Here is a 26,183-nt window from a genome sequence, read left to right as displayed (position 1 = left end):
TTTTGATAAGTACAAAATATTAAGTGTATTAATGAGCCTGAGGAGATCCTGTACAAGGAAGATGTGCAATGCTTTCTACAAAATGTTCAACCATTGTGCAAAATTTATCTGAAAATTTTACAAAGTTTTTTTCTCACAATATTTCTCCATAATCTTGCTCAATTTTTTTTACCTTTTTTTAACCAGTTTATTTTTTAATTTTTTTTAATTTTGTTCATGTACACTAAGTGGATACAACGCTAGACTTTCACACACAATTATTTGAGAAGCATATGAATTATCTATCAAATTTAATTTTAAATGAATAAATTATGCAAATTAGATCGTTGTCTGAGAACACCCCATGGCCTATACATTCCTCATTCATTCTATACCGAAACATACAGAAGGAATGAAGCAAACCCTGCTGTAATTTAAAATTAATTTAAATTTATTTCATGATCAAATCTCTTTAAAGGAAAATATTGTAACAAAAGAGCAATTCTGTAATTATCATTACTCCATAATATGTTTTCTTCTAAAAGAAAAGCAAAAAACGAACAAATAGGTTTATATAAGATGTAGTGACCTCTATGATCAAAACATTACTGGATATGCTCCAGGCAGAATGGGGGTGGGGGTTATATGGGAGAATATGTCAGTTTACTGAAACATTAATAGGCAATGGGGAAAGCACAAGTTGATATGGTAGTGTACACATTGGAATCTTCCTGAAAAATGGATGTGATTTTGAGATAACTACAGTACTGTTAATTGTTTCATTTAAGATGCCTTGTTGAGTGTCTGGATTATAGTACTTTTAGGTACGTTAGAGTGATATTCTGGTAATGATATTATACTTATATCTATGAGAACAAATATTCTACACTATTAGTTGTGTTCAATCTATCTCAATATCTTGTTCTTCACTGTAGATATGGTTCTTTGAAAGTAAACTATTTTTGCCAAATAAAACTCTTCTTTTTTCTTAACTTCAGGAAATGGATCATTGTAAGGGTGGGGGGGGGGGTTCTGTGATGTCATCATGACAGACGTTCTTTTAATCCTTGATTAATACTTGAAATGAGATTGATTTGGAATGTTCTTTTAGTTGTCAATATTATCTTCAGTGGATAACAACTAATGCATTATTAAAACAAAGACGTTTTTCCGCCTGATAACCCATGATGACATCACAAACTCAGCTGTTTCCATATGTATTCTAAAAGTTTCTAAAATGCTAGTAGAATGTGGTATATCAGAAGTCTGTTAAACAATTCAAATGCTAACCTACCACACATTACATACACCAGACGGCAAAGCCTATACCGCGACACAAGCAGTTTTTGATGCAACTTAAAGCATTCTCTCTTGTCATTCCCTTCGTGCCAGTCCTCCAGACAATATGGCATTTTAACATTGCAGTCACACATGTTTTCACAAGTGCTGAGGTTGTGAGAAGACAGGTAAGTTGAGTCAATTTGCTAGTGTCACGGTGTATCCATGTTTCAATATTATAACAAACCTCTCAGTAACTTCATTCTTGTTATCAACATCAGCTATCAATCAATAACCAAGTTACAGTCGCTGTTTCAAATAAGCAGTAAAACTGTCAACAACTTAGTCGCTGCTCCCCATGGAACATGCCAAAAACAGTGACTTAGTTACCGGGCCCTTGCACTTAGCATGTCAATCTATCAGTCACTATTAAGTATCTTAGTCAACTGCTTTCTTTGACCCTTCCATGAAATGTACCAGATTACCTAGCAGTCTCTATGAAGCCTGACCAATGCTTTCACCCAAAAACAGTCACAAAATAACTCAACCTTTGCCATAAAAGATAATTATTAAGCAGTCAGTCACTCAGAGACTGTGCCCTTCCATTCAGCTGCACTCACAAAATAATACAAACCCTTGCAATATATATGTGAATTTATCTCTCTCAGTCACTCAGTAACTGGGCCCAGCTCACTCTCAACATTTCAACCACACCTCAACCCTTTCAATGATATATATGTTTTCATCTCTCTCAGTCGCTCAGTAACTGGGCCCTCACTTTCAACATATCAACCACATATCAACCCTTTCAATAAACATATGGGTCCATCTCTCTCAGTCGCTCAGTAACTGGGCCCTTGCTTTCAACATATCAACCACATATCAACCCTTTCAATAAACATATGGTTCCATCTCTCTCAGTCGCTCAGTAACTGGGCCCTCGCTTTCAACATTTCAACCCTTTCAATAAACATTTGAGTTCATCTCTCTCAGTCGCTCAGTAACTGGGCCCTCGCTTTCAACATATCAACCACATATCAACCCTTTCAATAAACATATGGGTCCATCTCTCTCAGTCGCTCAGTAACTGGGCCCTCGCTTTCAACATTTCAACCCTTTCAATAAACATTTGAGTTCATCTCTCTCAGTCGCTCAGTAATTGGGCCCTCGCTTTCAAGGTTGTTCTTCTTCTTCGTCCTCTGCTGGATATCGTCACCACATCTTCTTCTTCACCTTCCTCTCCCTCTTCCTCTTCTTCTTCTTCTGAACTGTCTCTCTCGGGCTCATCTCCTCCCCGCCTTCTTCGCTGTCGTTTTCATCGTACACCACCGTCCTTTTCCCTCTGTTTCTCGTCCTCATACTTGGCGAGTCGTTCGGTTCATCTTCTTCCTCCACTTGGGAGTGATGGCTCGTCTTCCTTTTGGAACCTTTCGACTGTATTCGTCTCTTTCCTAGAGGAACGGAAAGAATTTGCTTTGGGTACATCATTTAGGTAAGTGGATCCAAATGTGCCTTTTACAGCGGCAGGTTCCATGTGGTTACCCTTTAGTTCAGATCACTTTACTAACTATCTTTAACTCTTCCCAAAACGGATCAACTTATCAAAATTTGATCCGTCAGTTATGACACTAATAGAAAGGACTGACGCTACAGTTTTCTGCACATTTCTTGACTAGAAAAGTACTTTGCAAAACCCCCAATTTCAATGGCTACCCTCATTCTATGATGCCAACCATCTTAAAAGCTTAGGAGAATAATGTTTAACTTGATATTTTGAATACCAATTCCTACAATATTTGGTATGAAGTGCTACCTTACATGATGATAAAACCTTTCTCAAATGGCACAGCTCTCTTCACAGTAACCCCATTTTCTACCACTTTCACAGAGACATATCGTGATATGTGCTTCCAAGTTAAGATATTCTGTAAGAGTCTCTTTTACACGATGTGCACCCAAACCTCCTATGTTTGTAAAAATATGCAAAAAAGTCAATAAAAATATACGAAAGAGAATAATAATGGCTACAACACAAGTTAAAAATCCATACAATCCATGACGAAATGGTAAAGATGAAAACAATTGCTTAAAAGATTCACACCTGCCGTCGCCATTCTCTTTGTCCTTCTGCATCTCCTCCTCGATATTTGCTTGGTGGGTGTTTTCTCGCCTCTCCCTCCGTCTTCTTCATCCCCTTCTGACGAGGAGTCCCTGTCGAGGTCTTCGTCATCGTCTCCACTGCTGGAATCCTTGGTTAATGGAATGGTATCGGAGTCACTCCTACCAGAATCGTCACTCTGCTGGGATACCTGTGAGACGCCATTGGTTACTGAAGGAGAGAAGCGTGATAATAATAATAATATTAATCAGCAGTTATTTTTACGACGCAAATGTGGGAGAAACCCGCAAGGGCTTATGGATTACAACTTACACGTTGGGTGGCTTCCAATTCAACATTTTAACTGAAATTTGGAATCTTTTCAATTTAGAAAGTCATTTCAGATGGGAAAACCGTAGATTGCTCTTGGATGAAAAACCCACCTTACTATGACCCGGCCGGAAATCGAACCCGAACCTCCCGATTGCTAAGCCTCATTGCTTCAAATGCCACCGCCTTTATCCACTCGGCAACAGCACCGGTCAATAATAGCTACTACCAAATACAAGTTAGCTCACTTCTACTCAACTTAAAATACTGTTTGTGCTGGGCGGCATTCAGAACTGCTGGGCACAGCCGCCCGGTGCCGCCCAGTGTGAGCACATCCCTGTACATGTTGCAAAACTTCAAATAACCAAATCTGTACTTCGAATTTCAGTATTTGAATGTTCCCATGGCAACAAAAGGCACTATTTAATCACATTTCTTTATCTTGAGGTTCTTCAGGCTTATCAATCAGAGGGACTACAACTCCAGGGCCCAGCATCAATTAGGAGGACTGAGGATATATGTGGGATAAACAACAACAACAACAACATCATTCTCATTTTAAGGTAACATGAGGACATCAAAAATGGCGCCTGGTGACATTTATTATCCCAGAGGCCCGCCCCGACCTCGGGATCTTAGTCTTCAAAACATGTATTTTTTTTATAACATAAAAGTCGCATTGCCTCCAACTGCCCAGTACTCTTCAGCAGTTGTAGTCAAATGTTTGAATTTCTACCAGAGAAGCTCAGTGTAACCCCAGAGTATCATCTCAGCTGTCAACTGTCGGACCTTTGATCATTATTTATAATAACTTTGAACACAGGTGAACTGGTTAAGTCATGGCTACCTTGCTTTAACCTTGACCTTGTTGTTCTGGTAGAGATTCCTGACGGCCCTGGTTTGTCGTCTAACTCGGGAAGAATATCGCTTTGGGAACTCTGCTCGGAATTCAGTGGCCTCTGAAACCATGACGGCCTCCTGGGATGAAACATTTGCAAATACGATGAAAACTCAAAGAGGAATGTTATACAACTGTTGCGTTAAGTAAAAACCTGTTGCGATCCTGATGCATAGACCTGCATCAATTATACCTTCCAAAGAAAAGTAACACATGCTTGACAACAATTTTGTCCTTATTTATACAACAATAAGTCTGGTTCTCTCGAAATATTTAAATGGCTACATGTAACAAAAAATACGAATATTGAATGGCTCTTATAAATCCAATGCACAATATGCAATAGTGTGCCAATTGTCAGTTATAAATGGGTGCAGGGCTGGGAGGAAGGGAGGGGAGAGGTATCGGTGGATTAGGTATATATACCTCTTGCCCTTTGTCAGTATTATATGTTTAGCTGCATTTTTGTAATCTCGGAGGGTATCCCTGACTTTGTCTTCAAAGAGAGCTGACAGCCTCAAGGTCATGGAATAGATCTGAAAGAAGAGATAAAGAAATAGGGTTTCAAAGAAGAATAATGTTAAGACAGATGGGGTTAGTGTCTGTGGGGAAGAGTGGGGGAGTAGGGTGGGGGGAGGCGATATATAACATCTACTGAAAGTAGGGAATGGAAAGAAAGTTATATGAAACCTGTCTATCAAAGTAAATGAACAACAGAAAAGTATAAACAAACTTCAACGTGGTAGCCCTCAACCCCAGCAAATAATTTGATGTTCATATTCTATGGCAATTGGCCAATTGTACAAGAGCATTTTGCCATGCAACACCAGATAAATTATTCCCTGAATCCTTAATCCTAATCCTTAATTCTTAATCTAGTGGAAAAGGCAATTCACGTCACCAATTATAAAGAGCTTGGTAGCTCCTTTGCAAAGTACACGACTTATAATCCTGAAAATGACCGATTCAAATCCTGTTGTAGCCAGCTCATCAAATTCCTATACCTTGTTTGATACAGATAATAGCAGGAACACTTCCTATTGCCAGTGGTTTAGCTTTTATAAATGAAAAGTTTTATAAAAAAAGCCCCAAATTTTTAGGTATAGAGCTTCGTTTCAACACATACCTCTGACTTTTTATTAGTGTTGAAAGCTTTGGAATTGGTAAAGATCAGACGAACATTTTTCGCAAATTCTATGGGGTCCTGATAGAATCTTGCATTCAGCTGTTCCCTTACAGTCCATAGATCCATGGTGTTGAATGCTTTGGAATTGGTAAAGATCAGACGAACATCTTTCGCAAATTCTATGGGGTCCTCATATAACCTTGAATTCAGCTGTTCCCTTACAGTCGATAGATCCATGGGGTGATCAATGACGTTCCGATAATTCTGAAGGAGGAGAAAGATATCCCCGTTCATAACAGTGAAATATTTCTGATGGAGATTATATGCAGTTTGATAGAAAAGCCCTTGATCAAGAAGCCTCGGACAGACAAGATGTCAAAGTTTGTGGCATTATTACAGGAAAAACGCACTTTACCATTTTACTCTTGCACACCCTCATATCCACAAGTTTACGATACCATTTGACGAAGATATATAAAAATTGTAACATAAAATTGTAAATTGTAACATAATGTACTTTACTGTGATAACACAGTGCACTGTGGTGTAATAACATAATGTACTATACTGTGACAACAGTGTTCTATGTTGAAATAACATAAAGTACTAAATACTGTGATAACACAGTGTACTACATTGTAATAACATACTGTACTATACAGTGATAACAGTGTGCTATGTTGTAACATTATTTAGTATACTGTGATAACACAGTGTACTATATTGTAATAACATAATGTAATATACTGTGATAACAGTGTACTATGTTGTAACATAATGTAGTATACTTTGATAACACAGTATACTATGTTGTAATAACATAATGTACTTTACTGTGATAACACAAAGCACATGTTATCACATAATGTTGTATATTGTATCACATCGTGAGGTTAATGCTTCATTTACATACTATAACCTAATGTATGAACTGGTAACAATGTGTAAGCCATGTAACATACTACAAGACAGTGTACTGTACAGCACTATTTAAAAATGTAATGTACATTTCCACTACCTATCGGGTAGACTGATTCCTCCACTGGTTATATTACAAGCTAGTGTACTTTACAGCACTATCTGATAATGTAATGTACATTACCACTACCTACCGGGTAGACTGATTCATCCACTGGTCATACTACAAGCTAATGCACTGCACAGCACTATATGATAATGTTATTTACATTTCCACTACTTACCAGGTAGACTGATTCATCCACTGGTTGTTCTACAATAGTGTACTGTAAAGCACTATATGATAATGTAGTGTACATTTCCACTACCTACCGGGTAGAGTGATTCATCCACTGGTTATACTACAAGATAGTGTACTGTACAGCACTTTATGATAATGTAATGTACATTTCCACTACCTACCAGGTAGACTGATTCATCCACTGGTCATACTACAAGCTAATGCACTGTACAGCACTATACGATAATGTTATGTACATTTCCACTACCTACCGGGTAGACTGATTCATCCACTGGTTATACTACAAGCTAGTGAACTGTACAGTATGATAATGTTATTTACATTTCCACAACTTACCGGGTAGACTGATTTATCTACTGGTTGTCTAAACGGAGTCGAATCTTGACTAGCAAACATTATATCTAAGAGCCGTCTGCATTCCTCAATCCAAGCCTTATCATCGTACGTTCGCATACTCCGTCTCTTCTTGGCTGGTGGCTTGTTGGATGAATCCTGATGGTTGGAAGGAATGCTCATGGTAATATTCCCAGGTAGGAGGTACCAAAAGCAGTGAAGAGGATGGGAGGGGAGAAGATGAAAGGTGAGAGAGGAAAGGAATGGAGAAATAACTGCTGAGGCTACCTGTATGCTGTTGAAACTGTTTGTGCATAAAGTGATATCTGGTAAAAAGTAAATTATGGTTATAAAAGGCAGCTAGGTACTAATACATGAAGGAGGGAAGGGAGCAAGAGAGGGACAAGGAGAGAGGGGGTAGTGGGGGTTCCTTTCTCATTTTTAACTTACAGTGTCGTCATCTTCTGATGAAGATTCATCATCTGATTTAGATCCTGAGCTTTCTTCCATCTTATCTCCATGCTCAGTATTACCAATCATCTGGTTGTAGAGTGATATAGCATTTTCAAGTTCCAAATCCCTGCAAACAGGAAAGGAAAAAAGTAATATTATTCTCCCTCCCTGTCTCCCTCCCTGTCTCCCTTCCTTCCTCCCTCTCTTTCTCCATTCCCTTCTCCCTCTCAGCCTTTATACCTACTTTCTCAAGGCATATATCCTAATCATCATATGGCACCCAGCTAAGTTCGAGATAAAAACACATTACCTGATAACTTCCAGCAATATATTGGTAACTAGTTTGCTGTTTTTCACTATCTGTCTGTTCGGGTCGTTATAGGCATTTGTATTCCACTCTATCCTCCTGACTTCCCATTGCAAAGCTGAACGTCGTCGATAAAAACGGAGCATCAACCTGTTTCTGATGGTGGTGAGGTCCGTTGGGTACGGCACGGTCATGGCATAGTCGGGGTATTTACTGAGGTCAACGGGTGCGTTAAACATCTTTGCGATTCGGAGAGACATGACTTGATCGAGGCATTTCAAGATGCGATCACATTCTTCTCCTTGTTTACGTTCACCCCATTCTCCTACCTGAGGTTTGTACCGAAGTTGCTGGATCTCTGCGGGTGTCAGAGGGTCACCTGATCTTACCTTACAGGGTTCGTCTGGAAATCAGGCGAAGAAAGCACATTTCTTTAGTGAGTTGAGAATATCGTGAGGAGCATGGGCTACATATAGCCTACTTCCTGAGCAGGTACTGACAATGAAATGAAATCAACATCTCTGTAGTGTGTTCAAAGAAACTTAGTCCAAATGTGATTCCCATCTGTACTAACTTAAACTTGTGTCATGTCTAACCAAATGCATGTGGGAAACGGATAAACAGAGACTAAGCCAAGGGAAGCAATGCTCTTGCTACGGTGATACATTGAACCATTTACTCCTGAATCTTCCAATATAAACATGTGCTTAAACCTCTGTCCTGCACAAACATCTGTTATGGAACTAACCTCTCTGCAGCTGGTTGTGTAGCATCTTACACCTTTATGTTGTGCCAAAAAAAAATTAACGGTGCAAGAATATAACACAGACTCCGGCCGAGGAATCAGTGCTCTTACTTTATGGTGATATGTTAACAGGACTCACTCACGATACTTTCCAGAGAAAGGTGAGATCCACTAATTTCCTTGGCAAGCACCTTCAATGGGACTAATAATCTATGTAGCTTGTTCAAAGAAAGTCTTGTTACATGTGTCACACCTTACTTGTGTCATGCCGTACCAAACGTGTCAGGACACAGGGAATAAAGTAGTGTAAACACTTTGCGTAGAAGTTTTGAAGGCTATGGACTTTGTCTCTCATAAAATACTACAGTGTCCTGTGTTCAAGAACTGCTATACATCTTTGCACTTTGTATAGCAATTTGACCATTTTGCATGGCACGTTGCGATACCGGATAAATTATTCACTGTCAAATACATACATACAAATACATCTTTGCACTTGAATGGCATTTGGGATGTGATACCAGATAAATTATTCACTGCGGCAAAAAAAAAAAAATATCGACACAGATTTCAGCTAGGGAAATAGGCTTGCTGAACTCTTATGACAATTCCATTGAAAACCGCCACAATAATTTTTTTTTTAAATAACGACACAGATTTCAGCCTTGGGGAAATGCTTGCTGCAACTCCAATGACAAATCCATTGAAAACCAACGATACTCTTGAGGAAGGTAACGTCCTGCGCATGTTGTGTCAAATATAAACACGTCATAATAATCCTGAAATTAGCAATAACCATCATTGTCTTGCCTCAAAATCGGAACGATTCCGATTATCTAATTCCCATTGCACGATGACTTTGGCTTGACTTAATAATCTCAACTTGACTTTGCAAACTTACTCTTCTTATCTATCGGTTCCAAATCCCAGGGACTCATTCTCTCTGCTTCACCGTTATCCCACCTACGACAGATGAATTTAGGGGAAAAGACGGAAAATTAAGCAACTTGTAGAGAAGAGATGCATAACATTTGACTTCAATTAAGTTTATATGAGTAAATTAAATATCTGAAATCTGACAGGGAAATTTTTAGACAATGGAATTGTGTGAAGAAATATTCGGCTAGAACAGCATTAGAATCAGAGACATCTGGGTTAGAAGCCCAGCGCTCTACCAACTTAAAACTATCCATCCCTTAGTTGGTGGCGATTCCCATATATTGTCACTTCTTGCTGGGGGGGGGGGGCTGCCGGTCAGAAGCCACAGGGCCTTGCATATCATGTAACTGGTATTATGGCCCCCACCACCCCAGTTTCATTCAACAAAACATAGAAAGCAGACAGAGAAGGGATTTCGAGAGAAATTCAGCTTTTAAAAAAAATATAATTATGCAAGAATAAATGAATAACAGAGTAACAAAAAGCAGAATGGGACAATTGTAGAGAATGGAAATTTAAATAAGCTTTCTTGGAGAAGATACACAAGCAACAAAGTTTAAGTTATCACATTGCCTCGACAGATAAGAGGGATGTCAGTTGCTATGGAAACCATCCCATCAAGAATGGCAGAAAACTGGGAGCAAAAAAATTGACTTAGTTTGATTCATTTTCCACAATAAAACTCATTCTTGACAACCAGGATTGCAAGAAAAATACTATCAGCACTCATTTAATTTCCTTTTCTTTTCTTAGTTATGACATACCGAGACTAAAATATTCGGCCTTAAATCATCCTTAACTCTAGTAACAGATTTTAATATTACTTGCGACATACCTGACGTGGAAGCACTGGAATAAACTACCAGGGTTTTCGGCCTCTAAGGGGACCTTGTTTTCGATGACCCCCAGCCACCACTGGTCGTCAATGACTGCCCGGAAACGATCTCCCGGCTTCAACTTCCTTTTCATCGCGATATCGTAATGTTGAGCTAAGACTAAGAAATCTATGACGTCTGACATGGCGTGATACCTGAGACAGAAGAAATGAAAAACGACAGCGAAAGAGTTAAGATATTGAAGAATGGTAATACCTGCTGCAATGAGAATGATGCACTAAAAACAATAAAAACCGACAACTTAGAGAATTTCCTAAACCTCAGTTATGGCATGTAGAATTATACGACAACCTCAAAACTAGCTACATATACTAAGGATAAATACAGGGAAAATAATTGATCCTGTTTGGCAAAGCTTATTGGTAGGCAAATTAGTACGGTCCAACTACCAAGGTGAAGTTCTCTTTGAACAAATTTCGGCCAAAATATTACCAGAGATCCGGCGTATGAAAAATGTACACAAAACCATAGGTTTTAAACATACAATAGACTGATATGGTGTGTTCACAAACAAAGCATTGAAGCAAACATTGAAATTACCTGAGTTGGAAAAATCCCCCAGTTTGCTTTCTGGTATTTGAGTCAATAAAGGTTAGCTTCAGTCCACACGTAGTGGGCGGACCGATGTGGTACTTGACGCCGACAACCTTCATCAACTCCTCGGTCTAATATGTGAAGGGAAACCAAATCAGATTTGTTTACTTCGTTTGCCAATCCTCGCAAACTCACCGGCTAATTGTCAAAGTATGATTGTAATTTATCATACTAATGTGCCCTAGTAGATGTTTATGAATGAATTAAAGTAATAATAAGCAAATATTTTATGAATTCATGATAATTAATGAATAATTAAACTGAAATCCTTCTCACAGATTTGGTTACCAGGACTGTCGCACGTTTCATACTACTGTTAACCACACTTGAGAAGCAACTATTCAAAGTTCAAACCTGTGCCCCTTTATTGAAATAAAACTTAGGTTATAGATGATAGGCTTAGCTTATGGGATTTTTAGAATTGAGCAGAAGTGAAAATCTGATCAAAATGATCTGAAAAGTCTGCTTTAGGGTTTTCAGAGGCACCTGCATTGAACAATTGTGAGGAGGCATGGTGATGTGAGGAGACGTGAGTTGTCTTGGGGGTTAAGAGGTGTGTGAAGGGATATGGGTGTCTGAAATAGGGTTGTGTGATAGGATAGGCCGGGTGCGTGGAAGGATATGGATGGATAAAGGGATAAGGGTGTATGGAGAGATATGGAAGGGTGAAGGTATAAGTGAGTGAATGGACATGGTTGGGTGAAGGAATATGTGTGTGTGACGGAATATGGGTGTGTGAAGGAATATGGGTGTGTGAAGGGATATGGGTGTGTGAAATAGGGGTGTGTGGTGGGAAATGGGTGTAAAAGGATATGGGTATATGAAGGGATATACGAGGGTTGCGGTATCAGTGAGTGAAGGGTCATGGGTGAGTGAAGGGTCATGGGTGGTTTGGTGCCGTTATATGTGTATTTGGAGGGTTACGAGCGAGTCCGGTGCTGCCAGTCATACACAGAATAGATTAAAACAAAACAAAAATCCAATGTGTTGTTACAGTAGTGAAGTGAAATGTTGTTGTGTGCACCCGTTGAATATTTATATGTGTTACGTAATAATAAGTTTTTAGCGTTAGTTGTGTTCATAGCTTTTGCACGTGTGTTTTGTAAGTTCTGTACCCGCTGTGATAATGGCCAGCAGCGTCTCTGCAGAGCTCCGGGGTTCGTCTCGTAAACCCCTTAGTATTTCATAATTTTATTGCTCCATCATATTTCTATACTACTATAATACCTATATCTGTACTATCTGGAGTCAGTGACGAGATGTCCCCCTTCTTAGAGGCAGGATGCCTCAGGTTTTTCTGGTTATCGGCTTCAGGCTCGAAGCCACTGGTTTTCCAAGATGGTGGTTCCACTAATACTATTACCAACATACAGCGAGCTGGCTGGCACCTGATGGAGTCTCGATGTCCGTATTCTCGATGTCCGCGTTCTCGATGTCCGCGAGCGTAGGGAGTTATTCTTTTCCGCGAGCGAGTTGTTTTCAGTGTAGTAAGAGTTTAAGTCATGAATATTGTTTTATAAATGCTGTACGTACCCTTATTGTTATTTAATTGAATTGTAGTTTTAAGTGTTGCCCCTTTGGCTAGGTTGTACTTTACTGTACCAAGTACATATGTAAGGTTGTGTTTTTGGACCTTGGTCCTACGGGTTCGTAGCGTGTATTGTTTCGTTAAGCACGTGGGTGTTAGTATTGCGTATTATTATACTGTAATTGACAGTGAAGTGTATTATTTTTGTACCTGTATTTTAGTATTGTACTGCTCGTGGTGTAAAGAGCGTATTCGTATTTTGTATTCTGAACATTATTTCTTACTGTTGTTTATTAAAGTTATTGTCTCAGAGATTGTCCTTGAATCTTAGCCATTCTGGACAGCTATAGAGTGACAAGACTCTTGAGAGTTTGTGGGTTCAGGAGGTGAAAATTCCTGCTGTCTAGGAACAGTAAGGTGAAAATTCCTATAATGGGTTGCAGCTGGCATGGGTTGCCCTGACCACTATGAAGGTGCTAAAAGTCCTCGCCTGTTGGCAAACGTATTGTATTATTTCAAAGTGCAGATTATTTCATTATGTTCATTTTACATTTTCATTATACATTTTATACAGTATTGTACAAGTATCGTATGGAGTATTGAGTATTGTACGAGTAGAGAGCGATTCCACTGTTATGTTTTAATATTATTCCTTTGTGCATTTTACGTTGTAGAATTTAGTTTTACTGAATATCCTTGGTGAGTTATTGCGAGATGGATATTTCGTAGTATTGAATATTTGAGTATAGATTTTCCCCGAGTTAGGACAGTTTTAATTAGGTTAAAGAGTTTATTAAGCCATTTAGGTTAAGGAGTTCTTTAAGCCATTTTATATTGTCATGTATCATGATTTATTCATATGTATTGTATCATTTTGTTAGAGTTTTGCAATAAATTGTCAGCCGTTGTTTCAACGCAAGAACACTCTTGCATCCTCATTCATAACTTGTGAGTTCGAAGCGAGGGACCCTAAATCTGGTAATTTCCCCCGCCATCCGCGGTTCGCTTCATTACTTTGAGTAGCCATGGTCTTTCCTTAATCGACTCGTTCATAGAGGTTACTAAAGGCAGTGTAAGGAAATTAATTGAGTGAAGGAAGCTTTTTACAGTCCAACTAGAAATAGATAGTACCTTTAAATCAAGGTGGTTCCACGGAAATTTCCGCCCGTCGATGTGATAGACGTTATGCCTCTTGACAGCTTCTACGTAAGCCTTGTGACCTTGCCAAAAGTACATGATCTCGTCACCCATCTGGGGTACATAGGGGGACCTCCGCGGGTTGGTGTCTGTGATCCAACGTGATAGCTTGTACTCCTCTGGAAGCTCAGAAACGGGTTGTTCATCAATTACCAACATCTTTGGAAGAGGGGATAGGGGAGCACAAGGGATGTCAAAATAAATTAACAGTTATGTTACAGTAATGTCAACCATTAAAAATTTCCCATTGTAGAGTTGACCTTACAGGCTTGGTCAAGTAAAACATCCAGTGGTTACTATTGTTTTTTTTACAGTGGACTAATTTTTTTCTTTTCAAAAATTAAGTATGCAAAAGAGATCTGATATGTGTCTTTTATTTCCTGAGATGGTTACTGTCAGTCTTCTTGACCAAAAATACAGATTTGACAAAACTAATTTCTGAGAATCTAATTATCAAGAAGACTTTACTTTTCTTTTCAGAGTTCTCCTGGGTTTCTTTCTCGGGGTCCTCCGGGGGTCTTGACTTCGTTCTGGGTTCTTCTTGCGAGCTCTCTTTCTTTTGTACTTTCTCTTTGTCTGTGCTTTTCCCTTCTCTTCGATACAGTCTGAGTAATCGCTCGAACCACTGACGGATAAAGAGAATCAAACAAAACATAATTCGTTGTTTTGCTGGGCTGATCTCAAATGGCCTTTAACCTTCATTAAAATCAGTGAACATGGTTTACATACACTCAATATGGTGTATCTGCATAAGTATGCCAATTATGGGATGCAGTCAATATTCCCTTATTGTGATATCATGTTTAATATCAAGGTATGACACCCACACCTACACAATAGGTCACCAGAGATTACACAGAGTTATACTTATTGTTGCAATATGTACCGGCAGTGGTCAGATGCATCGCGTTTTGATATGCACCGGACGCAAGCTACACCCATTCGCAGCTCAGCAAAATCCAGTTACAACCAGTGGTTGGGCTGCATGCATGCTGTAACTCTTTAAGACCAAACTGGATTGTCAAAAAGCCAATCGTGTACTTGCTATTTCTGACAATCCATTTTCCAGCAACTTATCAAAATGATATGCAGGAGCAAAACCTGACATTGCTTCACATTGCTGATAACGTAAGATCGCACAAACACTACCATAAGGAATTGAGTTATCCAAGAACTTGATTGGTTGGTATCAGAGCTTTAGCAGTTGACATTAAGAGAACAAGATCTTAATAATTTCAATATCCTAGCATTGACAAACTGCTGCTATTCTCTGTAAATCAATAACTGAATGTTATAAAGACATAAATCTCTTATATCTTGACCGTCAATTTCTGACAGATATTATAATGATATAAGTAAATGGTTTCAGGAGAGATATGAGCCTGATATCACATAAATATGCACTGAACATTGTGAATTCCCTTTGATTCATTAATTACATTGCATAAATTACATTGACATTCTGTTGATCATGCATGCCCTTTCCAATCAGCAAGCTCGACTTAAGGAAGTAATGACTATTTTGCTCAAATTCACGAACAAGTCAGAGAATTAATCAATATTGTTTGAACACAAAACAGTGCTTTGTAACTTGCCACTGACAGACCTAAAATTTGACTCGTAGATTTTTGAAATTCGCAACATCCATCAACCGACTCGATTGATTACTATAACATAGCACACACAGGGAGGATCCTGTACTGCTCATTTTCATTAAGAAAGACAGATTAACTAATCACTGCGGTTAACTTTCGTTAGTCAACAACAGGGGTGGGCCAAAACAGTTTTTGGATCCCCTGCTCCCTCTCTACGGCAGCAGAATAAGGTGATGGTGCTTAACTTTCCCTCCTACGACAAAGTGTCCAGACTTAGCCTGCTTCGTAATACAATCTTACACGGCTAAAGCCAATAAAAGCGAAGCAAACTTGTTTGCAATTGTGATAAAGATCAGCTTTGATCAGTCTATGGAGGGGAGTGCCTTACCCACCCCAACCCCCAGTCCCCATTGCTCTTGACCCTACGGCTTTCTTGTCGACAAGTCGGTTCCCTGCTCTTGATACATACATTGTCACAGAGAAATAAACAATTGTTTAGAATTACAGAGTATCTCTCCTTGTCTATTCGTTGTCTTAACCACAGGAGAGGGCACACAACTATTGTTGGCCTTCACGTGACCTTTGCACATTAATATTTAGATAGTACCCTTCTTCTCTATTCTATAGTACTTACCCCTCTTCGTTGTTATCGCTGATCTTGACTTCATACCCTGAGGATTCCTCCAACCTTTCTTCATCAACCATCTGAAGAAGAAAAAAATATATATATTAAATCAATAAAATATGAACATGCTGATATAACCAACAAGTAAGCAGCAATAAATGAACAAACAAACAAATAAAAAAATAAAAAAAATAAACTATTATGCTGTGAACATGGACTTCATATGAAGTTTATAGAAAATACCTAAATGTACTAAATATAAGAAAGGCTTACAATTCATAAGATTGTGTAAAAATTAATACTCGACAATTTTGAAAAAAAAAGTTAAAAGGAAGAGTGAAAACAAGGGAAAGCGAATCAACCCTACAGGAATTTCAAATATTGTAGACGTAATAAAATTTGTAAGGACTACATGTCCAGTAAAAGATCTTGGTCTAGATACCGAGAAAGATTGCTGTTGGTTTTAGTAGAAATTAACTGTGCTTGCTTCCATCTGCAAATAATGTCAAACTGAAACTCCAAATTGCCCCCCCCCCCCGTTCTGTCCATGTCCAATCCAAAGAAATTATTTGCAACTATGTCCACAGACCATCTAACAAGCCACAAAAAGAAGACAATTTTGAAGAGAGATCTGATCATTCTCAAAGTACCAACCTCATCTCCTTCACCATTGATGGGATTATCAGAAGCGTCCTGTGAGCGGGTTCCATAACTATGCTGGAGTTTGCTCAACTTGTTCTTCTTTCTCAGCATTCTCTCAGAAAATTCCCCGCTGTTCTCCTGTGACCAAAACACCTTTCTAGAATTGTCAATCTGGTCAGGGTACCCTTTTACAACATGATAATTGACATAGAAAGTTACAGAACTTTGAACCATCAATTTTAAATTGCTTTCCTGCTTGCCATTCAAACTCTTTCACTCTGCTCCCCATTATTGAATAACCAAAAAACTGAGTATGTAATTATCAACATTTCACGTTTCTCCCGAAAAGCTAGGCATTTTTGCATAGAATGGAATATAAACGACCTAGTGAGTAGTGGCCTAAGAAATTCAACCCATGTTCTCTTAGAAAAAGTTACAATAGTAAATCACTTGAGTAAAAAGTGTTTCGATGGCAGAAATGTTCCTAAATGTTCCCAGTGTAACGAGGTTGATTTATCACACCCCTATAAAAAATAACTATAAAGTATTATGTTATAAGAGGGCGCGTGACGATATGATAAAATTGTTGCTGTATAACGCCTAACGACAAATCTCTACCTAATATCGCTCTCTCCTACTTTACAGGTAAGTTGATGAATATTTATGGTCATTTAACAAACAATTAACTAATCATTAAATGTTAAACATGTTACTATCCTAACTAATGGTAAATCAAAGTCAATGACTCTCAACTGTAGTAAATATCAGGATAGAAGTAAATCGTCGCTATTAGCAGACCTATTGTTATAAGTGTGCATGTTAGTATAGTCCAGGAGGTGACGATCGCCTGCATTTGTGCCCATTAAAACGTTGTATTGTTTGTTATATTTCATGATAAATTCAACATTTTCATTAGTTATTCTTATAATAATCCAGTGCTAGGGTGCTTCGAGGTTAATTTATGACATGTGTGTTTTACCTGGATACAAAATTACATGTTGAACCAGAAATATTGCAACCGCTATAAAAGTCAGTTCGAAAGGTGGTGGAGGGACATGAACGTACGGTTGCGCACCGGTTGCTATACATTGTCTGGGCATGCGCAGTGGGTACGAATGAGGGGAATCGCGTCAGTCGTGTGATGTTCTGCGCATGCGCAGTTGGTATGAATTCCTCATTCAGGGACCATCTGAACAGTTGTGTTGCTAGTTTGTATTGGTTTGGGCTCATTTTACTAACGGATTTAGGGTAAAGTTTCATTTATTTTAGAAGTTTTACAATTGCCTTGCTATCATTTCTTTCCACTGTAATTATATGCGAATGGAGACCGAGATAAGAATGAGTTACGATAATAAATGTGTTGCTGTATAACGCCTAAAGACGAATCTCTACGTTGTCGCTCTCTCCTACTTTACATGAGTATAGGATCCTGGCCACCCTGTTTCAAATTGGCGAACCTGCAAAGACTCCTTTAATTCGAAGAACGGTGATGTGGAGGGGTGCACACCATAACTGATGAGGGAGGTAACCGCCCTGAGGCAGGAAGTGTGAGGACGAGCTGAGGAAGCTACAACTTAAGCTTCCCAAAAGTCAACCCGTACAAGATGAGGAGTGCCATACCACCACCCAGCTTGCAAACCCCCAGTACAATCCATACTGTAGGAAGGAATTCAAGGTATGTGGACAGATTGGGAACCCTGAGCAAAGGGATAAATTCTCCTATACGTCAAATGGAGAGTGCACTGCAGAAAGGGTACCCGTAATGAGAAATTGTGGAAGGAGTGATCAAGGCCGTGACCACCGGGCTGCAGTTGAGAAATTACTTTGAGGAAAGGGAGGACCTCACATTTTCTGCGTTGAAGAGACTGTTGCAAGCTCATTTCCAGGAGAGAAGTGCCACGGAGCTATACCAAGAATTGTGCAACATGTCCCAGCTAGGGTACAAAAGAGTCTCCTCGGTCCTTTCTTCTTAGGGCACTAGCCCTGAAACGGAGAGTGCTCTTTGCGTCTGCAGCAGTAGTAGGAGAGAAGTCATTGGTCCAATCTCTCGAAAAATTACTACCTGGTAAGAAGGAATATGCCATCCGTTCTCTTGTCCAAACGGTGCTAAGAGATGATGGAAACACCGTAAAATGTCAAACAGGACGGACAGGTGTGTTGGTCGGACTGGGTCAGGTGAAAGTGGTAGAGTGTAGAGTTCGTTCAGATTGGGGAGAGCAGATCGAACTGGTCTATTTTTATTCCACCCTTGAACAAAACTGGCCAGAGGGGATTGAGATGCTGGAGACGGTAGTTGATGTTAAGTCATTCAAAGTGTCCATCCAGTGCCATAATACCACTGACCGAGACATTTTCCTAGAAAAACGGACTGACCTGTGAGAACTAGAACAACTGCATTCATGATTCCATCTTCCAGACTACATTAACAACAAAGAAGTAATGACAGGTATACAAACCTACCTGAGTATCCCTTGTCCTTTATACAGGAAGTTATTGACTATGTACAAGACTTAGTCAATAGAGACTGGATCACGAGGTCACGATCAAATTATTCCTCACCGATGGTGTGTGATGTGCGCAAACGAGAGGGCACCCTTAGACTCTGCATCGATTACAGGGAGTTGAAAAAGAAAACTATCAATGATCAGCAGCCGATTCCAAAGATACAGGACATCCTCGATGGACTTTCGGGAAATTCTTGGTTTTCAACCTTTGACCAAGGGAAAGTGTACCACCAGGGGTTCATCTCCAAAGAGAGTCAACACTTAACTGCTTTCATCACCCCCTGGGGTTTGCATGAATGTCCTTTTGGCTTAAAGAATGTTCCGGCAGAATTTCAGAGATTCATGGAAAGCTGTATAGACGAGTACAACATTTGTGTTGTCTACCTCAATGATGTCTTGGTGTTTGCTCCAACCTTCAACCAACATGTTGAAATCTCAGGAAGGTTCTTCGACACTTACAGTATCATGGTGTTAAACTCAAGCCATCTAAGTGAAAGCTGTTCCAGCGGCAAGTGAGATATCTCGGAAGAATAGTATCAGAAGAGCTAGGGCTACAAGATTAACCCTGCAGAGATTCAACCTGTTCGGGAGTTGAAGCAGAGGAAACCCACAACCATTGGTGAACTAAGACAAATAATGGGGTTCCTGGGTTATTACCGCAACTACGGACCCAGTTTCTCTATTATTGCTAAACCTTTGTATGATCTCCTTGGAAACCCCATCAAAAGGAAAGGTACAAAGGGAAGAAAGGGGAGACTGACAGACCTACACGGAGCTCTGGTGAAAAGATCAACCGGACGGGAGAACATCAGGTCATTGTTGATGGTTTGAGTGATAACATCATTCAGTATCCAGTGATGGATTTTAATCTACCCTTTGTCCTGCACACAGATGCTTCAAATCAAGGCCTTGCATCTGTTCTATACCAGCGTCAAGATGGGAAGTTGCGAGTGATTGCTATGCTTCAAGGACATTAACACCTGCAGGTAAAAAAACTATCATTCCAACAAATTAGAGTTCTTAGCTCTAAAATGGTCGATAACAGACCGTTTCAGACAATAACCCACTCATTTACATCCTTGCAACTGCTCGCCTGAATGCAAATGGTCAGCAATGGGTTTCAGAGTTGGCCAGTTCCGGTTCAATATAAAGTATCGACCAGGGAAGCACAACTGGGATGCTGATACATTGTTCAGGATGCCTATGAATGTTGCAGAAATGGAGGAATGCATTGAGGATTGTTACACAGAGATTGATGGCGATCTTTCTGCGGCAAAAGAGTACCTACAGGCTGTAACCAAAGCAAAGGTTGCATGTGTTGATGCCATATCATGTCATTTATATGTAAATGAAGTGATAGCTGCAGTGACGCAACCCAACATGGGTTCCTCAGACACTGCAAACCTCAAGGCAGCTCAGGAAAATGATGATGTCATTTGGAAAGTACTAAGATACAAACAAAAAAGACGTAGACCCAGGTTGGCTGACATGAAAAAGGAAACTAGAGGGGTACAAGCTCTGCTCAGGAAGTGGAAGGAAATTGAGATTGATAAAAAGCTGGGCTGTTACAGAGACATACTATGACTCGGAAGCAGCTCATCTTCCCGGAAAAATACAGGAAGGTAGTACTAGAAGCACTACACAATGACATGGGTCATGTCAGGACAGAAAACACACTAGACCTAGTAAGGCAGAGATTCTTTTGGTCATAAATAGCTCAGCAGGTTGAACACTATGTCTCCAAAGAATGTGAATGCCTGAAGAGGAGAAAACCTGCTAGACGTACTGTTGCACCGATGGTATCCATACAAACAACCGAACCATTTTAAGTTGTCTCGAACGATTTTCTGCACTTGGAGAAATGTAAAGGTTACGAATACATCTTGGTGGTGGTGAACCATTATTTTCGATTCTGTCAGGCCTTCCCAACAAGGAACAAATCCGCAGCAGTGGCAGCTGATAAACTGTTCAACGATTATTTCTTGAAGTTTGGTTTCCCAAAGAAACTACATCACGACCAGGGACGTGAGTTTGAGAATTGATTGTTTTCAAAAATATGCAAGCACCAAACACTCCCGCACAACTCCTTGTCATCCACAGTGAAATGGACAAGTTGTGAAAAACAGAACCGGAAGAATTGGACGCACTCACTTCAGACGTGTGTGCATACCTACAACTGCACCAAGTGTGAGACCACGGGATACACCTTACTTCATGATGTTTGGGAGATCGCCAAAACTCCCTGTAGACCTACTCTTTGGTCTTACAGATGAGCAAGATGGTGATGGAAATCCCACTAAAAACCTATGCAGAACGATGGCATAGGAAAATGCGGGAAGCATATGAAGTGGCTTCCAGAGATGCATAGAAGGCGTCAAGAAAAGCCAAACAGCATTATGTCAAGAAGAGGCATTGGACAGTCCTCTCACCTGGAGACAGAGTGCTTATAAGGAATATGGCCCCTCGTAATATGGCCCCTCGTGAAGGTCCTGCTAATTTAAGGCCTTACTGGGAAGAACATGTCCATATTGTGACAATGCAAACGCAAACTGATGTTCCGGTGTATGAACTGAACCTGAAAGTGGACACGGAAGGAAGAGGACACTTCACAGAAATCTCTTACTCCCATGTGAATAATTGCCATTCGATTAACCAAATATTACGAAGAAGACAAAAAGAGTAAAATCAATTAGGGATCACTCAGATCAATGCCAAGTTATGGTTGAATCTGATGACAAATCCAGTGATGATGACTGGTATATGCCACGTGGCAAACCAGACAGATACGGGGTGCCTCTGAGGGGATGTTGCTACTAGGGAGATATGGTTAACATCTGCATGAAGATGAACAACTCACAGTTGAAGATGACCAACTCCCATTCGAAGATGATCCACCCCTAGATGCGACTGACCAACCTTTAGACGGAGATAAATATGACCAATCTGAGCAAGACGCGGTACCAGTTCTGGATCTAGTACCCAATAAGGAACCTGATGCAGGACCCCTGCACAACAGATGGGACCATCCAGAAGAAGGGAACCCAGGACTATATTCACTCATTTCTATCTTTGTGTGCCATCAAACAAACAGCTACACCCACAAATAAACCGTGTATTGGGTGATCCTCTCTCTGTAAACCCAGAATGGTGCATGGTACTGTCCGACAACACCCAGGCAACCTCATTGGTCTGGTCCTATGACTTACTAACATCCGTCGGCTAGGAGAGGACAGAACTTTGAGGTATCCTAGGCTTCAGGAAATGGTAGTGTGATTACTATAAGAATCCTCATAGACATTTTTTCAATAGAGGGGGCGGGGGCAGTTAACGATTTTTTTTTTACTGTTTTACTGTTGGAAAGTATTAACGACTTTAACAGTTTTATTGAAACTGACTCTATGGTGATCCCCATGACAATTGACCTATCTCATAGTTGAACACAAGGGTAACGGTGTAGAAGAAAATATATGATGTGTTGATTTAAATATTTCATATAGCTAGGAGAGGACACTGACATTTGTATTGTTATTTTACCAATGTAACTAAACGATCAATGATCGTAATATGAAGTTTATCTTATTGGGAGATGATCATTACCAGAACATATATAGTAACTTCACTTCTTCCAAGATTTGTCATATGTACATTAGATATGGTTTATTGAACATTCGGATTACAAACTACTAAACAAGGATTAGGATAGACTCCTCACGCAAAGAAACTGCAGTTCTTATTCTTAATGTATCCTCCGAATGCTGTTATAGATGCTGAAAATGATGTTTAGAATGGAGATCTACATAAATAAGGTTATTTTATTGAAACATTTTATTGAAGTCATAAAAAAAGGGTCAGAACGACTTGGGGTGATATTATAATCCCCCACCCCCGCCATCAAATCTATTCAGTCACATTTTACAACTCGCTGTCATAATATATTGTAATAAAGCGTGTAACACATCACACCCTATATCATGTGTTTAGTGGAGTCTATACACTTTGTAAAATCAAGTTGTATTTCTAGGTCTAATTATACAAACCCTTTACATTCTTTAATTCCACTCTTATAATGAAACTTTCATATGATGTTTTTAATGTACATTTTCATTACATACCGTGTTGACTGACTGTTGTCTCAACGGAGTCGAGTCTTCGAGAAGTTTTTCCATTACTTCTATGAGCTGATTACATCCTTTAACCCAAACCTTAACATCGCCGGTTCCCTCGAGAGTAACCAGTCTCTCCTTGGTCAGTGACTTCTTGGATGAATTCTGAAGATGGAAAACAAAAAAGGAATTAGTGACTGAACTAGAACACGTACATATGTTAAAAGCTAGGATACAGGCTACTGCCTGTGAGTTTTTAACAGTGGCTTGCTCATGATTTCAAAGGTGAAGGGGAGGGGGTAGGAGCAGAGGTGGGTGTGGGGGTGTCTCACCCCCCAAACTTGGTAAAACTGACGATACTTGGAAAATTGAAGTGCGACAGTCGGCATTTCCGACTGTCACACTCTAGTTTATCTAGGCCTATTCATATATTCCTGTGATTGTGAATGACCTAAAAATTGAAAAATTTCGGTCAAAATTGACCTATAATCAGTCATATTTACCAGGTTTTCCTTGCCACTTTGAGAAATTGTATCTTGCAATTCTTATACTTCACCATACAAAACTTTGTATGATTTTGAATACTCCAAAATATGCCTTATAGAAATACCGCCATAGGCGTAGGAGCCCAATTTGATTTGGGGGTGGGGGGGGGGGCTGTAACGACTTGCCCGAAAAATATAACCCAAATTTTTCGTGCACTCGGCTTGCGTTCCACATGTTGATGTGCATATCATATAGGCATTCCATCGATTTTTACATCGCATGCCAATAACAATCATTTTCCGTGTTATGACCCTTCCATCTTGGTTATAAATATTGGGGAAGTCGTTACAATATTAATGGTAATAATGAAAAACACATTGCAAATTATCTTTCTTTCAGAAGGTGCCCGAAAAGTTAGCCCGAATTTTCATAATAATATTTGGTTGGTGGGGGGGGGGGGTGGGGGGGCTAATAAGTTTGTGAAGTGAGTGCCAGTGGGTACAAATGTATCAAAAAAGTTCGGAACAAAAGTACAGTCGTGAAAGATGGGGCAGTAGTTGGAATTTTCTGGCTTCAAAACCCATCCAGTTGGATTTTCAGCCAATACACCCACCCCCCCGCCCAATAATCAAACCTTAGCTACGTCCCTGGACAGGAGCCGGGAACCTGCCCCCATATTTTTCCAAAATAGAAAATGTGCCCTACTGGCATATAAAATGTGCCCCTTTGATGAAGAACTGCCTGTGGATATCTTAAGCCTTTGTTAATTTTAATATTTAATTTAACTATTCACGTGTGTATAATATCTTAGCCGACATTTTGCACTAACCATAATGTGTGCATTTTTACACCAACGATATGTGGAATGTTAATGACATGCAGAGCTATGCATGACACTGAAATAAACAGATCACCGTTTGCGCCATTGATTTTTTACGTCGTTATTGATTCTTCCACATATAACACGGCTAGAGCCGTTACAACGTGCACCATAATAGTAATGATAGCATATACTAACACATCATATATATTTAAGTGATATGGCCGGTGTGTTCCGGTTTATAGCATAACGAGTGGTGGTTGGGGAATGAGAAAGTGCCCCTCTGATGTTGTCCCCCCCCCCCACTTTTTGGAAGCTTCCTATCCCCAGGTGAAGGGGAAGGGTGGAGGGGGGACAATTAACATCCGCCCTGATGATTAACATATAGGCCAGAACCCAAAGAATTTTAGAAATGAGAGAGAGAGAGAGAGCTGCCCTGGGGTCATTGAAGCCGACTCTTTATTGAGAAAGGTGGGGCTATCATCATGACAGGTGCAGTTTCCCCGACAATGCCCTCCCCAACTCCCGGCCCTTAATTCATACCTCCACTGTTCACTGTCGTGCTATATTCAAGGCATTTCACAGCCGCAGACGCTTTTCAGGTTAGTAGGCTATAGGCCTATTATTCACCTATAACAAGATCATTTGGATATTTTCTATATAGCATTTACATTATAGAATGTAGCTTGACTAGACTCAAGCAATAGCCTAATTTTGTCATCCATATGGGGTTTATAACAAAGCCTAGCCTTCGAAAAGCTGATCAAACTCAGCTGTAAAATCTAGCTTTAATCCTAGCGTAATTACAACCAATACATAAAATGTTACTATTCTATCCAGAGGCTGGACAAGCTTCTTGCTGCAAGGAGTTTTTCTAAGTTCTTCTTTCTTCTGTAGTTTTCCCATGTGAGCGGTTCTTATATTGCAATGAATTAAGTTTGTCACTAACGGCGATATTCTTCAGTATATTTCGGTGACTGAACCGAATTTCGTCAATGATTTCAAAGCGTTTTCAATAGCTAACCCAAGTCATGTAAAATGAAACTTCGACGGCAATGCATAAAACATTTCTAAACATTATCAAAGCGAAAGAGCTATTGCAATACGTCGAAATCGGGACTTTCCAGTACAACTGATTATCATTTGTTTCAAGTAGTCAAGTATTATAACCGAGAGATCTCCGAGAGATAACAGTATGTCAACTCTCTGCTGTTATATTATATCATGACAATCAATAACAGTGTGGTTGTAAATTTGTACCTCCTTTGTACAACTACGTTAAGTACAAAGTCTGTATGCTCATACCCAAGAACTCGTTCCACAAATAACAGAGGCCTTGCATTACCTCCCTCTATGTGTCTGAAAATATGCTACAGGGAATTCCCAGTCATTGCCTAACTCTCTCTCACCTTGTCACCTTGTGCCGTCGAGTCGTGTCCGACCCCTGGTGATGACCATGACTTTAATCCTCCAATCCTTCCGGCTCCT

General features: G+C 39.7%; 1 protein-coding gene across 5 annotated transcripts; it reads right to left on the bottom strand.

Moving 5' to 3' along the window:
- LOC139962798 (PH-interacting protein-like) lies at positions 1–25,949 on the bottom strand. 5 transcript variants are annotated; one of them, XM_071963132.1, is made up of 17 exons: positions 25,524–25,945; positions 23,399–23,554; positions 16,795–16,920; positions 16,150–16,220; positions 14,389–14,545; positions 13,855–14,079; positions 11,142–11,266; positions 10,541–10,735; positions 9,668–9,729; positions 8,025–8,424; positions 7,712–7,841; positions 7,265–7,420; positions 5,710–5,973; positions 5,010–5,119; positions 4,533–4,663; positions 3,359–3,586; positions 1–2,708 (listed from the first exon to the last, which is right to left on the bottom strand). In XM_071963132.1, the coding sequence occupies exons 1-17, from the start codon at positions 25,599–25,601 to the stop codon at positions 2,470–2,472; spliced, it is 2,853 nt and encodes a 950-aa protein (XP_071819233.1). In that variant the 5' UTR covers positions 25,602–25,945; the 3' UTR covers positions 1–2,469. The 5 variants fall into 5 exon arrangements, with proteins under 5 accessions (XP_071819233.1, XP_071819235.1, XP_071819234.1 ...); XM_071963134.1 differs by lacking the exon at positions 13,855–14,079 and having other exon boundaries at positions 25,524–25,949; XM_071963133.1 differs by lacking the exon at positions 23,399–23,554 and having other exon boundaries at positions 25,524–25,944.
- Between the last annotated feature and the right edge of the window lie 234 nt (positions 25,950–26,183).

Source organism: Apostichopus japonicus, chromosome 21 (assembly GCF_037975245.1).
Source record: "Apostichopus japonicus isolate 1M-3 chromosome 21, ASM3797524v1, whole genome shotgun sequence".
NCBI classification, from domain to species: Eukaryota; Metazoa; Echinodermata; class Holothuroidea; order Aspidochirotida; family Stichopodidae; genus Apostichopus; species Apostichopus japonicus.
The sequence above is the reverse complement of the archived record's forward strand: the minus strand, read 5'-3'. Positions and strand labels throughout refer to the sequence as shown.

Bases quoted from the DNA above. Each gene is read 5' to 3' on its own strand.
- LOC139962798 (XM_071963132.1), bottom strand. From the start codon at position 25,601: ATGGGAAAACTACAGAAGAAAGAAGAACTTAGAAAAACTCCTTGCAGC. The intron at 23,555-25,523 runs GTAACATTTTAT...TTCCATCTTCAG, and splicing joins TCCAGCCTCTGGATAGAATA to AATTCATCCAAGAAGTCACT. The intron at 16,221-16,794 runs GTTGGTACTTTG...TTTCTTCTTCAG, and splicing joins TCAATGGTGAAGGAGATGAG to ATGGTTGATGAAGAAAGGTT.